Genomic DNA, 17,798 nt, shown 5'->3' with positions numbered 1-17,798 from the left:
TTGTTTATTTGAGGAAAAGCAGTGTATCTAACTGTGGTGATCAGGAGATTCGTCATTGGTGAAACACTATGAGTAGAGACTGTGGTTTTCTGTCTGCTAAAATGGAAAATTCATTCCATCATAATTTGATATTCTGTTTCACCCAGAGGCAGTGCGAAGTCGCTGGAAGAGCTGCAATGGCAAAAGGTTACAGGGTGTTCTCTCATGCTGTTATTACCTCCACTCTGAACCAAGTCTCCACACAGGGTTGCCATCCATCTGCAGCTGCTGTCAAAATCACTTCATAATATTCTGGGAGGATCTCAGTGGTGGAAAAAATCTCTTGACATGTTCATCCATTTAAAGATTCCACTCCAAAACAAAAACTGCACAGTGCTTAAAGGAACAGTGTGTAGGATTTAGTTGCATTTAGCTGTGAGGTTGCAGATTGCAACCAACTGAATACCCCTCCCCCTCACTCCTCCCTTTGAGGCGTGTAGGAGAATCTACAGTGTCTGTGAAACTTGTGAAAAATGCGAAGGGCCCTCCCTAGAGCCAGTGTTTGGTTTGTCCATTCTAGGCTACTGTAGAAACATGGCTGTGCACCATGGCGGCCTCCATAAAACTTCCTGCTTCCTGTGCTGCAGAACCTGTGGAAATAATCTGCCAGAAATCTTCTCAATCTTCATTATTTCCTCCACCAAAATCTCACAAGTGGTTTTAAGTGCGTTTTTGCAACACACAAAAAGGAAATTTAGACCGAAATCTGATTTAGTTGGACTTTTTTACCTCAGTGCAGTTGGGGCCTACAGCAAAAGGCTTTCCCAAGCTGCCAAGATGGCTGGTGGAAAGGAGAAGGAAAAAGACAATGAACAATATATCTCACAGGCACAGATGCGTGATCTACTCGAGCAACAGAAAGGTTTTTTAGAAAGAACTGCTACAACAGCAAGACATGACTAACACAAGAATGGATGCCATTTTGAAAGAGCTGCAAGAATTAAAAGTCAGCCTCCAATTTACACAAAAGGAGGTAGATGACTTGAAAACTGGCAGTACTAGTATGTCATTGAATTGTAAATCAAATGAAGCTGACATACATAAACTGGCAGAATCAATGATTGTAATGGATACCAAAGTGGACTTTCTTGATGGTCAGTCTAGGCACCACAATGTGATTATTGATGGTATCCCTGAGACTGAGAACGAAAGGTGGTCAGAATCAGAAGAGAAGATGCTTGCATTTTTCAGGGACAAACTGGATTTGGATCCCCACACCATAGGGATAGAACAAGCTCAACGGGCTGGAAAAGTGTCTAAAGCAGCAGAAGGCATCTCTGGCAGACCTCGACCTCTAATGGGAAGTTTTTAGGCTCAAGGACAGAGACAGAGTTTTGGGCAATGCAAAAAAGCTGAAAGGATCAAACATTTTTATAAATGAGGACTATCCTGATTCAGTTCGGCAGAGGAGAAAGGAGCTGCATCCTAAGATGAAGGCTGCCAGAGAAAGAGGGGACATTACTTTTATACGATATGACAAACTGATCATCCACAAACGGCCTTAAAGCGAAAGAAAGGGAACTTCCAATTGATGACATGAACAATATGCATTAACACACACAACATATGAAGGTAAAATAAGGGTGGGAAATATATTTCATGTCTCATGTCTATTGATGCTTTACTTCCAAAGAAAAGCTTGAAGATTGCTCATTTGAATATTTGTAGTTTAAGGAACAAAGTGTATGAAATTACTGATCTTTTGTTTTCAAACACAGTTAACATATTTGCAATATCTGAGACACATTTGGATAAAACATTTAATGATCAAGCTGTGTGCAAGGGTATAATCTGTACAGAAAGGACAGGAACAGGTATAGGGGCGGTGTAGCTTTTTATGTTCAAAATCATATTCCTGTGAAAGTGAGGGAGGATCTCATGTATAATGAAATTGAGATATTATGGCTACAAGTTAATTTACCTCATATTAAATCCATTTAAGTGGGCTGCTGCTATAGGCCACCAAGCTCAAACCGCAATTATTTAGAAGCTATGGGTGAGATGCTAGATAAAGTGTGTGAATTGAATATGGAAGTTGTTTTTACAGGAGACTTAAATATTGATCACATAATTGTCCCTTAAAACATCAATTGGTTATCATAACTGACGCATGCTGTTTGAAACAAATGGTGTTACAACCAACTAGATTAAGTTCTAACAACAAGGGTATTGTTGGGACGGGCAGTAGTGTGTTTGGTTATTAGCAATAATTCACAATTATCATAGATAATTATGAATTATGAAATCAAGATATTGTTAACCTTAATCAATAATTAGGGCACCAACTGTTGGATCTGTGAGGAACACAGTTGATTATTTGCAATAACTATCAATTATGGTTTGAGGCCCAACAGTATCAACACATCATCGTGTATCGTTCATATTTACTTGAGTGAAGATGATTTATATACTAAGGCTGTGTCAGTTCCAATAGGTTGTAGTGATCATAATGTAGTAGTAATTGCAAGAAAAAGTAAAGTACCCAAAGCTAAGCCAAGAGTTGTATACAAAAGGTCCTATAGGAGGTTCTCTAAAGAAGCTTTCTTGGAGGATGTCAGTAATATATGTTGGTCAAACATCTATAATGAAAAAGAACCAGATGGAGCACCGGAACTATTCCTCAAAAAGTTTCAACCAATTATTGACAAACATGCCCCTGTTAAGAAACTGATGGTTAGGTCTTGTTGAGTGCCATGGGTTGATGAGGAATTAAAGGGATATATGGCTCAGGGGAACGAGGCAAAGAAAACAACACAAAAAAGTGGTTGTATAATTGACAGACAAAAATACCGTAAACTGAGGAATTATGTCACAAAACTTAATCAGAAGAAAAAGAAACAATATTATACTTGACAGTTAAGCAGGACAAAGATTGATGGGAAAAAGCTTTGCAGTACATTAAATAATATAATGGGAAGAAACGCCTCTCCACAACCTACATTATTGAGTGTGGGGGTACCTTTATAACAAAACCCAAAGAAATTGCAAATTACTTGAATGATTACTTTAGAAGCAAGGTACATAAATTAAGGAGAGAATTATCACATGGGCCAGACAATAGATTATCCATATTTAACATAAAAATATGGTGGATAAAACCTGTAATTTTGAGTTCAGTGAATTAAAAGTAGAAACAGTCGACAAATTAATAAAGTTAATATGTAATGATAAACAAGGATTGATAATATCGATGGTAAACTGATTAGAATGGCTAAAAACTATATTGCACACCCAATTTGTCACATACTAAATACCAGCCTGAAACAATCAATCTTTCCACAGGCTTGGAAAGAAGCAAAAGTTACTCCACTGCCAAAGACAAGAAAACATCATTTAGTGGTCCTAATAGTCGTCCCATAAGCTTGTTACCAGCACTAAGTAAGATCTTTGAGAAAGCAATATTTGATCAAATACAAGAATACCTCTCAGTAAATAATCTGATAACAAACTTCCAGCATGCTTACAGAAAGGGACACTCTACATGCACAGCTTTAGTGCAAATACACAGATCTGGACAACAAAATGATATGTGGGGCAGTCCTACTAGATTTTACGGCAGCATTTGATGTTATTGACCATGAGCCTCTTCTTGAAAAGCTTGAGTGTTATGGATTTAGACCATCTGCAGTTGCCTGGATGGAAAGCTATCTGGTAAATAGATCTGGTAAATAGAGAGTCTTCTCTAATGGAGGTTACTCAGATAGCATGTCTGTGGAATGTGGAGTTCCGCAAGGGAGCTGCCTAGGCCCACTTATGTATTCCATTTTTACCAATAACTTACCTCTCATACTAAAAAATGCTAAATTAACTATGTATGCAGATGACAATACTGTACATGCATTAGCAACAACACTTGCTGATTTGACTGACATCTTAAACAGGGAGCTAGATATTATTGGAAAGTGGATTTTTAAAAACAAATTGATACTTAACATATCCAAAACAAAAATCATAGTATTTGGTTCAAATCATTCACTAGACAGACAACCGAAGGCTGGTTTTCACTTCCCAAAGGCAAATACTAATTTCCTTAAACACACAGTAGTATATAGAGCAATGAAAACATGGAATTCTTTACCACTGTCACTGACTAAATTGACACAGAAATCAGTGTTTAAAAATCAAATAAGGACACACCTAGGAACAACATATTTGTAGGATGCTATGCATATGCTGATTTGTAGTTTTTGCTGTGTAAGTTTTACTCATATATATCAGTACAGTCAATTAAAACACAATTTAGAGTCATATACATATGCCACTAGACAGGCAACAGAAGGCCGGTTTTCACTCCCTTTTTGTGTAAGTTCTACTCATATATATTAACATTATTCTCTAATACATGTCTTTTGTATGCCATTTGTGTTGACTGTAATGTTTAATGTATGTTTTTAAATGCGGACCCCAGAAAGACTAGCTGTGCTTTAGGGCACAGCTAATGGGGATCCTAACAAATAAACAAGTGGAAGAGGACCTACTCCCTATGTAGATATAAAGGTGATTATACACTAATGAAAACATACTTATGAATTTTATATTCCATTTCTGCCAATAGATCCCCCTAAATCTTACACACTGGTCGTTTAAATATAGAAAGTCTGCAGACGAAAAGGACAGTAGTTGCTATATATACTGTATATATACTATATATGTATATACCATATTTTCTCTAATAGTGGTCAGTATTCAATTAAAAGCCTGCAATAATGGCCGGGCGTGTGGTCGACACGAACAAATAAAGGCCAGCCCCAAATACAGGCCAGGGAGGGAAAAAACAAGGATGGATTGAAGCCGTATTCAGGCCAAATCAGGTGTTGCTGTGCACCGTTGCAGGGTTGTACGGTGATGTGCGTGTGTTTATTTATGCTCCAGAAAGTAACCACTGTGAAACAAGTAAATATTTTTTTTTATTGATCTGATTCACTGCTTTCTTACCAGCTCCATCTCTTTATTCAATCTCTAGCCCCCTCTCCCTCTTTTTCTCTCGTCTTTTTTGAAAATGAGTCGGGAAACCGACATCAAAGCCTAACTTTACTTTTAACGTTATCAAATGAAAAGAAATGTCCACCCCTCTCCTCTTGGTGCCTGTTATAATGTGACTGTGGTTTTTAGTAATGTACAAGTGCCACAAGATAGTGGTAGCTATAACTGAAGTACCATATAGGACCTTTTGCAAGTGTCAGTGACTAGATTTTCCATAACACCAATGCCACAACACTGTAGAGAGCAAACATGACACCCACCAGACGGAAGTTTAATGTCAAATTCAAAGAGAGAGTTTTGGAAAATGCGGAAGAAAATTAAGGAGCGAAAGCTGCAATACATTTTGACACTGACCTGAAAAGGATCAGATACTGGAAAAAACAGAAACATGGGCTCCTGTTAGCTGACAAGAGGACAGCACAGCTAGCTGGAGGTGGGAGGAAGAAAGTTAGCTTGGAGCCAGAGAGACAGCTGATTGATATTTTACTGTGCTGTTAACTGGCTATTAATGTTTATGTCCAGCGTAACATTACCTCAGATTTGTTTAGTTTTTAACTGACACTGGCCATATTTCCCCTCCCATACTTGACCGGTCATACTTCACACAAGTTATATTGAAATGTTTGTGTAATGTTTCACAATAAAAGTTGGGAAATGAAGGCTTTTAATTTTATTCATAGCATAATGCAGCAACAAATATTTAACAGAGCAAACGGAAGCAGATCAGAAAACAGGGAGGCTTTGTACTAAAATATGAGCAAATATACTTATCAAACAGAGGGAATTAGGAATAAAGCAATAAGCTTGCTTCCAATAAAGGCCTGGTGCCCTCTGCAGTTGAGGTAAATAAAGGCCCTGGCCACTATTAGAGAAAATACGGTAGTATATATAATCAAACTGTATCATATTGCATGTGTGTGTGTGTGTGTGTGTGTGTATATGTGTGTGCATGTGTTGTGTATCCCCTGCAGGTGTGTGAGGAGAGTGCTGTGCAGCAGGCGTCACTCTCTGTGGATTCTACTCATCCTGCTCGTGGTCTGCATTGCCATTCAGACCTTTGTCGCCCGCCAAGCCAGGTAAAGTCATACTCACAACACTCAAATGTCTGAGTTCTGGGTGAACAATAACTGCAAGCCTCTCACCAAAGTCAAACTGACTGATATCCAGAAACCAAAACACTTGTTCAAATCTCATTATTACTACCACACAACTGTCAATGAAATTGAGATGCAGTTCTTTATATGATAAATACAGTATCATGTCTAGATCAATGTTTCAGAATAAGTGTAAACTAACTGGAGTGTGAAAAATGAAAACAAACAAACAAACAAATAAACAAAACTATGCAGGTGGATGGATAAGAGGCTTAGTCAGGCCTCCACCCTGAATCAGAGTACAGAGTGGTGTTCAACAAATGGATATCAAGTGCAGATAATCGCCCTAACAATACAGCTAGACATCCATAGCAAGCTTTTTTGTCACTCACTCCACACAGTATAACTTTAGGTCAGCACTAAGATGTCACACACTATCCTATAACCACTCTGACATGTGAATAATATCTGCAAATTGTTTTTGAAGGCATTATTATTATTATTATTATTATTATTATTATTATTATTATTATTATTATTGTTGTTGTTGTTGTTGTTGTTATTAGGGCCCAAGCATGAAAGTGCCTGGGACCCAGCAGAAAGTGTGAGGAACCTATTGTTTTTGAAGGGATTATTTGAAGGGACAATTTTGAGGTGCCAGGGGTGCTCGAAAATTCACAAAACTTTGCACATGCATCAGAAGTGACATAACTTGATATCTGATATGGGCCATGGGCTTGGGTGTGGCAAAATGACTCGAGGGCACCCCCTAGAAAATTTCTAAGTCAAAGCCCCCACCTTTAAATATGACATAGACGCCATACCCTAAATCTGACATGAAGTCAGCCATTTTGAATCTACTTTGCATTTTTTTCATAAAGTGAAGCTATTGACAGGCATTGTACTTTAACGAACTCCTCCCAGAGATTTAACTCTAGCAACTTCAAATTTAGTAGGTTACATCTGAAGACCTTTGCGATGTTAAATTGCGAAGCTTTTTATTTTTCATGGAATGCCCTTGATGTGGAGTGCTGATCAATTTTGCCCAAAATATGTCTGGGGTACTAAATAGGACATTGTTGTAACTCTGCTTTACATTGTCCAATCTGCATCACATTTCTCATGCTTGATAAGAGTCAAGGCCTGACCACATCTACATGTCAATATTGAGTCATAGTCATAGCCCCCCCAATGGCAACAGGAAGTCAGCCTTATGTCACAAATGTCATCCGATTGACATGAAATTTACATGGTGTGGTCTACACATGATATACAGCAACTTTACACATATTTACTGGGTGTTCTCTAGTGCGAAAGGCCACACCTTTCACAACGTAAGTCCGACTGACTTGACTCACAAGTCAAGCTTAATGTACTCAAAAGGGAAAAGTGAGGTGTACAAAACCACCTCATGGACCATAAAAGTCTGCCATGATGGATTTTTTGCTAATTTGCACATACTGAAAAACTTTTTCAAGTTTTTGAATTTTGATTCTATCAGCACCAAATTTGGTATATTCTGGTATTTTCTATTTTTATGTCTAAATGAGATCTGTCGAAAAACATCAACAAAAACATCTTCTCCAAATGATGGGGCATAGCAGATATTGGCCATAAGTCATTAACCATTCCTCCAATCATCATAAATCTTGGTATATACCTTCAGTTCATGATTAGGAATAGGTCTACCCAAGCATTTCAAACTTGACCAATAGGGGGCCCCAAAACTGCCACAAACATGTAAATGAGAACATGGTGGACAGAATTTCACCAAAATTGGTGTGCATGCTTTGGGGTGAGAATTAACCAAAATCTGAAATGCCATATTGATTGGTGCAAGTGGGTGTGGCCTATCACATATTTGCCCATAACTCAAGATGCCTTTGAGCAATCCTGATTAAACTTACTGGAGACATCCAACACTATCTCCTGAACACACACACCAAGTTTCATTCAAACCTGATGAAGGGGGGGTGAATGGCAGGACTTTGATTGTGAAATTATTGAAATGCTGCAGGCTTTCTGATGATGAGACAAGTATGTGATTGGTCTTCTTCTTTAAAAAGAACTATGCTCACCTTTGTGAAGCTTGAAACCCAATTGTTTTTGCTTGTAGCTTTAATTTTCAACGATTGATCTGCTTCCTTCTGTTGAGTACGAAAAGGTTTGAACCTGCAAATTGCTGCTTGCAGCTATATTTGTATTTTGCGGTTCCAATGCTATTGTGATGTCCATGTCAAATAAAATAGATTTAACTTAATTTAACAGATTAAAACCGATAAGGATAGCAGAGTAAGTAAGTATAGGATCAGATAATTCTGTATGGTTTACGTTATGTTTCTTCCACCTAAAAGATAACAGTATTCTGAAAAGAAATTGATCTACTACCATGTAAACTAAAGAATTATAAAAAAAAAAATTCATCATTCAATATCAATATCAATTCAATTTCCATTCAATCATTAGAGTAAACATCATTTTATGGTTAACTATATGTAGTTAGCCATAAAATAACTGTGTCATTCAATCTATTCTTGACTGAGCAGAAAACACCATCAATGAGAAGACTCCTTTTCAATTCGCCTGTCTATAGAGCAACACCTCACCTTCGTCAGCACTTTGGTCTTGTTCATATAAATGATCCTCTAGTGTCACAATTTCCTGTACATGGAAGTAACACCTATCAAAATTTGTGACGCATCTACAATAAATACTATGATACCAGCATGTTTGGTAACAGTTATCAAAATAAAGCATGCATTAAGTGTGTTAAAAATGAGACTGTAAGTCATTGTTGGGAGGTACGGAAGTCATAATTACAAGTTAAGGTCTCCAATTTTTTTTCTTCTATGAACGCAGGGACAGTGGGTTGTCCATTAATTGCAGATTAGTCCTCCTTAGCTCCTCCTGTCATATATCGAAGTGCCCTTGTGCACGACACTGAACATCTCCCTGCCATCAGTTTGTGAGTGTGTGTTAATGGGTGAACGAGAGGCAAAGTGTTGAACACTTGTAAAAAGTGATATATACATGCAGTCCATTTACCACTTAATGCAGTGTGCCTCCTTAATTATTCAAAGTTATAGGTATAAAATGAAATTTCATTCATGGTGAGAAATCTCAGGAATCCTGGGAGTGATACAGTCCTGGGAGGTAATACATTTAGAATCACAGGAAATCCTCCAACCCTAGTCAGGACCATAGGTCTAAAATATCATCTTTTCTGTTGTTCTATGTAAACCACACTCTCATTCACATGACAAGATGACAAGTTAGTCTTCTGGTGTCATGAGAATTTTGATACCTAAAAATCGGGTCATGACCTAATAGACTTAGGAAACCCAGTTGTGAAATATTACAATGTGGTACATCATATTACATCATACTAACTGCCTTTATGACTTCTTCCAGGAATGACAAGCTGACAGGACTCCCACATCTGAGATTCACTGTTAGTAAACAGCACCTGTTTCCTACTCTGCAAAATGTCTGGGACGGCCTTCAGTCTGAGACTGCACTGGCAGTGAATCAGGAATTGACTCTACAGACAGAAAGAGCTACAGATCTTCATCATCAGAATGAGGAATATGGAAAGCCATCAAATTATATCCTGTCGAGATATGTTGATACAACCATCAACCTTGCCACAGCCTCTCAGATGAAGGCAGGAAAAGTTTCAGCTGGAAAGCTGCCTCTACCCAAACACGGAAACAAAGTGAGCCCTGGACTTCCAGGTTCTTTGGTCCTCCACAGCACTAGAAAAGGCAAAGACACCCACTCTCCACCCAGTTTATTCAAGGCTCATATCAGAAGTGAACACAATAAAGTAACCTGCCAGCCAAAGTCTCACATTGTATTCCTCAAGACACACAAAACAGCAAGTAGCACCATCCTAAACATCCTGTATCGCTATGGTGAAAGCAGGAACTTGACCTTTGCCCTCCCCCTGAACAAACACAGCCAGTTGTTTTATCCATTCCCCTTTGCTTCACATTTTGTGGAGGGCGTCAGCAGCAGAAGTGTGAGGGAGTTCCACATTATGTGCAACCACATGAGGTTTAGAAAAGCTGAGGTGAGCTTCATTACAAAATGACTTAAGTTATATGGTTTAACTGTTGTCATGCCTGTTTTGTACTGTATGCATATCCATGTGGACTCCAAATGATGGGCCAATTGTGTGAGCCCTTAAGGGCTAAACATAGGTTAAGTGGAACTGGGGTCACTGTGTAGGACTGATGTTGTTTAAATAACTAACCCCCACATTGCAAGCCTAATAGCTATGGGAATTTAGCAACTTTTAACCTGGAATTTCCCATAACCTGAACTTGTAAGAACTCATAAGGTCTTGGTTGTAGGGTCTGCCATGTTTTCCATGGTTTACAAAACAGATACATTATTGAAAGGCGACAGTGGAACTAATGTAATTTTTATGCGCTGTTACATCATAGTGCAGTTCAGCTGTGGGACAGGCATTAATGGAAAAGGTGGCACTAATGTACACTCACTGAGCACTTTATTAGGAACACCTGTGCAATACAACAGTATTGCACTAACATGCAATGGTGTATGTGTGTTCTTATATTTTGTCCACCCACTTTTCAATATATTGCACTCCAGTACACCACCACCACGCACAATGACCTCAATAATAAACATGGAGTTGAATAATCACCTTCCTGAAAATGTCATGTGTCGGTGAATGTATATTTTCTTTACATTACAACCGTCAGTACTGTTAATAATATCATAATTGTTACTGGAAGAGCCCCACTTGCAGTAAGAGACTGACAGAATGGAGCGAAAAGAGAATACATGAGACCAGCTCCCACCCCACTGGCCAGCTCTCCACTGCCAGGTGCGTTCCTCAGGATAGGTCAACTGCCCTGAAGGACACACCAGCTTCGGCTGTTCAGGCGCAAACAATGTCCAGACAATCTACTCTTTACATGGACAAATGCATAACAAAGTAGCAAAACACACGTTAGATATTCTGAATCAGAATGCCACCCACATATTAAAACAAACTTCCTTTCAGTGCTCATCTAAACATGTGCTCTGCATTATTAATGACTGTGTTCACTGTGTTGCAAACCAGTTGTTGCATTTCTTCAAAAAATACACCAGTGGACTAATTTTATGGGCTCTAATTAGTTGGTATTTGGTTATAAACCAAAGTATCAGACAACTTAAAATTTTGAGCCGATGATGGCGCTAGATTAAACATTGGTGGATCATAATAATAATAATAATAATAATAAATATAATTTCCATTTTGTTATTCCTGTGTTATGTTACAGGTAGCAAAGGTGATGCCAGCGGACACCTTCTATTTCTCCATCCTGAGGCATCCTGTGGCCATGATGGAGTCCATTTACATTTACTACAAGAGCATCCCAGCCTTTCACAAGACTCACAGCCTGGACGACTTCCTGGACAACAGCTGGCAGAACTACAACTCATCAGTGACCAACAACCACTACGCTCACAACATTCTGTCTTTTGACTTCGGCTTTGACAACAACATTAGAGCTGGTGCTGAAGACCTGGAGGAGAGAGCCAGTGTGGCCATTGCAGCCATTGAACAGGACTTCCACCTCATTCTTATTTCTGAATACTTTGATGAGTCTATGGTCTTGCTTAAGCATGCCCTCTGCTGGTCCCTGGATGACGTGGTTTCCTTTAAGCTTAACAGTCGCAGCGAACGAACTCGTCACCCACTTTTACCTAGTACTGCAGAGAAAATCAAGAGATGGAATGCTTTAGACTGGAGGATTTACCTGCACTTTAACACCACCTTCTGGCACAAAGTGGATAGTCTGGTTGGGCAAGAGCAGATGAAGAGGGAAGTATCTCAGTTGAGAGAGCTTCAGGCTAAGCTAGCAATCAGCTGCCTGAAAGATGGAGGGGCAGTCGACCCATCCCAGATAAAAGATGCTGGGTTAAAGCCATTCCAATATGGAGCGGCTGTGATCCAGGGATATAACCTAAATCCACACATAGACAGACAAACCAAAACTAAATGTCAGAGACTAATAACTCCAGAACTGCAGTACACAGATCGTCTGTACACTCAGCAGTTCCCTGAGCTAGCTGCTAAGTATAGACAAGCAAATAGGATGGTTGCTCTACAGCGTCAACGCTCAGACAGAACAGGTGCAATGGAAAAGGTCTGGGTGAGGGAAGCTCACCAGAGACAGATCATAAAACACAAATTCCCAAATCTCAAGAACGAAAAGGCCTCCGCAAGTGCCCTGTTAACACACACAGCAGCTGGAAACAAAACAAGAATGCCATGAGTGGCAACTGGAATGATGGCTTCGACTAATGACAGGACTATTCTGATGTTATGTACTGATACAGGAAGCTGCTTTTCCATTTAATGCCTAGCCATTAATAAGCCCTAGAGGTGGCAGGGTCTGAAAGTGTTGGATGGAACATACTACATACTATTTTGCCATTCTTAGAGCCTTACCAGAAGTGAAGCTAAACATATAAAGGTGTTCCCGAAGGTGGTGGTAGACAAGGGGGAATTACCAACTGGGCGAAGCAGACAACTGCCCCAGGGCCCCATACCTTCAGGTACCCCAGAGGTCCCCAAGTCCACTGTGTGGCAATTAGTTTGTGATATCTGATCACTTGCAAATCTGTTTGGTAATGCTCTTTTTAGTAATATACTAAATTACAACACATGGTGAAGTTATAAGGGTCTTATTGTGCCTCCTGCATTATCATAATGTCCTGTCTTTTATGACCTTGTGTCAAAATGTTTAAAGGTGCAGTGTGTAGAATTTAGTGGTATCTAGCAGAGCAGACTTGGCAGAAATGGAATATAATATTCATAAATATGTTTAAATAGGCGTATAATCAGAAGAAAAGACAAACCAAACACTAGCTCTATGGGCTTTTCACGTTTATGAGAGTTTTGTGGTCTCTGTAGGTTCTCCTACATGCTTGGAAGGGGAGGGGGGTTCAATTTGTTGCAATCTGCAACTGCACTGTTTGATGCCTCTAAATCCTACACATTGCACTTTGTGCAAGTATTTCTTGCGCATTTTTGCCTTTATTAGATAGATACAACAGAGAAAGACAGAAAATGAGGGAAGGTTGATATGCAACAAAGGTCCCAGCTGGACTCTAACCAGGGACATTGTGGGGGGGCAGTGTCAATAGGGGCCCACAGTTCTAGGGCACCCTTGCGGGGTAATCTGGCCCTGGCAGTGAAGGAATGTTTGTGGTGTCATGTATGGAAAGTGGGGATCATGAATATGTTAAGTACCATGGCAGTCTACTACCAGATAATGACAATATTTTGTACAAATGACATATTTGGCCTGTCAGTGACACCCAAGGAATAGTTGTGTTGTCCTGAAGAATCTGATGTCCGGACAGCACATGTGAACCATGCTTCAGGATTCACCTTTTTTTGACCATGAATAATAGCCTTGTAGTTATGAGGTATGCATCTTAGAGCACTAGGTCACTGTGAAACAAGTCTTCCAATGTACATGGCAAAACAGGTTGTCCATGTCACTGCCTTCCAAAACAACCTATATGAGAGTTTTCTGATTTGGCGCTGAACTTTGCCACTGACTTTCAAAACACATATAAAAGTTAAAAAAGCTTTGGTTAAGTTTGAGGAACTAAAACTACTTGGTTAGGGTTAGGGAAAGATTCTGGTCATGGTTTAAAAGGAACCAAAGACTGACCAATCTGACCAACAGTTGTTGAGATGTCTTGATCTGGACTAAAGTGTTGATGGATGGACAGACAGGACATCTTGAATCTTTACTCTCCACAATAATTGCTTAAGAGAATTTTGGAACCCAAAACAGGTTAAAAGTCCAAAAAGGTTGAGAAAGCCTGATCTGTCCAAATCATACATGTTCATGTCATATACATATTTCCGTCAAATGTTAATTCTGATTTATTAACATGAGATTGATATGTTTTTCTGATTAATTAGATGAGGACATTCTTATGCCGCTTTCTCCATGAAGCTTAAATACTGTACTTTCAGACCATGTTGTTTAGCACAAGAATATCATGTTAGCTCAAAACAATTTAAAAATTATTCTTAGTTTCCAGGTGAGATCTCCTGCTGCTGATGTTCTGTCATTATTGTTTTCTCATGTGAAATTAGTGTTGAGAATGGAGTTACCATGGAGTCACTTAGCAGGAAAGAAATCTTCCTTTCTTTTATCAGAGAGGTGTTGTTATATACAGTGTTCTAATTCTTAGAATACTAAATGTATTCTGTTTTCTACTGAGCTTTACTTTGATCCAAAAAAACATGTTCAAGAAAGGACATTAAATGATTGATGATGATCTTAAAATATCACTGTTTCTTTTCTTCACTGTTTCTGTTCTTTAGAAAAAAATCTGTATGCTGAATATTGACTGTAAAAATAATGAGCACAGCGAGTGTAAGACTGAGAGCAGTAAACACAGTTCTTCTGGGTTCACAGGTCTCAGTATCTGCCTTTTGAACAGCAGGTTCTGTTGGACATACCACTAGATACAGTATGATGAGAATACACTAGCCTGCATAGTGGCAATGCAAGTGAAAGGACTGTCTAAAGTCAACACTAAGTACTGTGTAGTTAATAGTGTCACACTAAACTCACCACTTTCTTCAGGTACAGCCTTGCCACTCGCACCATATTTGAACCAAGTTGACTGTATTGAAAACATTGTCACAGTGAGTGATGCCTCATTCAGTGCAGCATTCAGGTAATAAGGGAATGAAAGACCTAACTAGTGGTGGAAAGTAAAAGACCTACAATAGACTGTTTTATTAAAAAGGAGAAAGTGATATACTCTATCAAGAGTTAACTAGCTGACATATGATACAAGATTTGTATGTTGATCTAAAATTGCCTCATTATTTAATGATTCAAATATTGATGCATTATTTAGCAATTGCCTCTGAAATACTTAAATGCTAAACATAAGAGAGTTTTACTTATGCAGATGAAAAAATATGTTTATGATTGTGTATGCTTGATATTGTTTCTGTATTGATAGAAAATGTGCGATTTGCAATTTGAAGTAAGTGAAATCGGTAACACTTCATTTTACGGGTTCGCAAATTTCATGGTAATTAGGTGGTAATTAGCAAGTAACTTCTTTGAAATTGCTTTGAAATTACCTCAAAATTTGTCTCAACTTTCATGGTAAGTAGATATAATAAGCAAGTAAGTTATTTGAAATTTTGTTGAAATTACCCCAAAATGACCCCAGCATTCACCTCAAATTTCATGGTAAATAAGTGAGTTGTTGCAGCTTAATTTCCGAGTAGTTCCTGTCTAATTTCTATTGAGTGGACCCCTAAATTGAAGTGAGTTGTTGCAGCCTAATTTCCAAGTAATTTCTGCTTAACTTCTGGGGATCATACCAGCTTAATTTCTTACTAGTTTCTGTCTAATTTCTACTGAGTGGACCCCTAAATTGAAGTGAGTTGTTGCTGCCTAATTTCCAAGTAATTTCTGCTTAACTTCTGGGGATCATACCAGCTTAACTTCCAACTAGTTTCTGTCTAATTCCTACTGGGTGGACCCCTAAATTGAAGTGAGTTGTTGCTGCCTAATTTCCAAGTAGTTTTTTGCTTAACTCCTGGGGATCATACCAGCTTAACTTCCAACTAGTTTCTGTCTAATTTCTACTGAGCGGACCCCCAAATTGAAGTGAGTTGTTGCAGCTTAATTTCCAAGTAGTTTCTGCCTAACTTCTGCAGGCCAGTAAATTGAAGTATGATTTTTAACCATTTACATTCTCACCAATTTCTGTATAATTTCAGCAGATCAGTCCAACCTTGTAACAAATTTCCTATATATCCATTTTGATATCCGAGAATGTTAATGGTTAAAAATCATACTTCAATTTACTGGCCTGCAGAAGTTAGGCAGAAACTACTTGGAAATTAAGCTGCAACAACTCACTTCAATTTGGGGGTCTGCTCAGTAGAAATTAGACAGAAACTAGTTGGAAGTTAAGCTGGTATGATCCCCAGAAGTTAAGCAGAAACTACTTGGAAATTAGGCAGCAACAACTCACTTCAATTTAGGGGTCCACTCAATAGAAATTAGACAGAAACTACTCGGAAATTTCAAGGTTATGAGTTATAAAATCTGGCACTGTTCAAGATGAAATTGATTATTGCAGTGGAAATTTCTGGAGGTACATTTTTTTAGACTGTAAAGCTCTTAAGGAGCACCTGAGTGCAATCATTAGTTTGGGTCTCTGTGAGACTAGGAGCACAACCTGGTGATGTACAGATGAATCCTCTGTACATCTACAGGAGGAGGATCAGATTCAGGCTGCTATGAGGATCAGTCTTCCAATGGACACATTCTCATAGGCTGAGTCCTTCCAAGAAGGTGGAGCCTGATATGGGACACAGCTACACACAACTGAATTCCTACCATCTATTTATGGTCTATCATATTTGATTTCAACTCTTGGTTTTGATCCTTCCTGTGCAGAATAAAAGACTGAACCAGAAGCTTGTCTCCAGAATCCTTTATCATCTACTGTGTGTGAAATGTTGGGGGGTATGTAAAGGAACCTCATTTAATCAAAGATAGCAGCAAGTATTAAAGTGACACTCCACCCACTCCACACTGTAGACTTTAAAAAGATGGCTGTAAAAGTTTGTAATTTTGTCAGTCAGAGAAAATGAAAGCTGAGTCTGCTTGACTGATTATGTTAATGACAATGGATTCCATAGTGACCAGTTTTATAATGGAAAAAAGAATCAAAGCCCTCATATATACGTCTATCTGTAACTTCATGTGTTCAAGACACTCAAACTTCCACTAAAATATGTTTATCTTCTGTTCTATTTATCAGTTTTAGTGCCTACATGTCAAACAGTAGAAGGTCTTTAAGATTTAAAATTTAGTTGCACAAATTTAAGTAATGTCCTTAAGACATATCCTCACACTGAAAGCTTCTGTAAAATTGTTATGCACGGTGGTGGAGTCAAGGGGGCAACTGCCCCCCCAGTGCCCCTGAGAACAAAAGAAATACTGCAAAAGTACCTTCTAACGTGCCCCCACAGTATGACAAAATGCCATCTAGGGTACCCCACAGTATGATAAAGTGCCCCCACATTATGATAAAGTACCCTCTAAGGTGCCTGCATATTATGATAAAATGCCCTCTAAGGTGCCCCCTCAGTATGATATAGCGTCCTCTAAGGTGCCCCCACAGTATAATAAAGTGCCCCCACAGTGTGATAAAATGCCCTCTAAGGTGCCCCCACAGTATGATAAAGTGCCCTCTGAAGTGCCCCCACATTATGATAAAGTGCCCTCTAAGGTCCCCCACATTATGATAAAGTGCCCTCTAAAGTGCCCCAAAATTATAATAAAATGCCCTCTAAGGTGCCCCCACAGCATTATAAAATGCCCTCTAAGGTGTCCCCACAGTATGATTAAGTGCCTTCTAAGGTGCCCGCACAAAGGAGAAAAGTAAAGAAAAGTAAAGAGAGAAAAAGAAAAATACCAAAGTTCTGTAATGACTGTCTAGTGGTAAATCAGGATGAAATGCCCTGTAGAGGGTCTCAAATGTGACAATCTGGAATGAAGTGCCCTCATAGTTGCCCTTTTAGTGGAAGAAAATGTTATAGTGCCCCCCAAAATGAGAAAATATGATGTGCCCTTTAAATGAAGAGGATGTAAT

At 38.9% G+C, this 17,798-nt stretch overlaps 1 protein-coding gene across 2 annotated transcripts in view; it reads left to right on the top strand.

Annotated features, from left to right (window-relative positions):
* The window catches only part of gal3st2 (galactose-3-O-sulfotransferase 2), a 42,059-nt gene extending 25,460 nt beyond the window's left edge, over positions 1-16,599 (top strand). The window contains exons 2-4 of one of the 2 annotated variants that reach the window (XM_067593759.1): positions 5,994-6,098; positions 9,528-9,831; positions 11,414-16,599. In XM_067593759.1, the coding sequence (XP_067449860.1) occupies positions 5,994-6,098; positions 9,528-9,831; positions 11,414-12,412 (1,408 nt within the window). In that variant the 3' untranslated portion in view covers positions 12,413-16,599. Of the gene's footprint in view, positions 1-5,993; positions 6,099-9,527; positions 10,189-11,413 lie in introns of both variants that reach the window. The other variant, XM_067593758.1, reaches the window with a different exon arrangement.
* Positions 16,600-17,798: the final 1,199 nt, after the last annotated feature.

The sequence above is a fragment of the Thunnus thynnus genome, chromosome 7, assembly GCF_963924715.1.
Source record: "Thunnus thynnus chromosome 7, fThuThy2.1, whole genome shotgun sequence".
Taxonomy (NCBI): Eukaryota; Metazoa; Chordata; class Actinopteri; order Scombriformes; family Scombridae; genus Thunnus; species Thunnus thynnus.
This window is presented reverse-complemented; position numbering and strand designations above follow the sequence as displayed.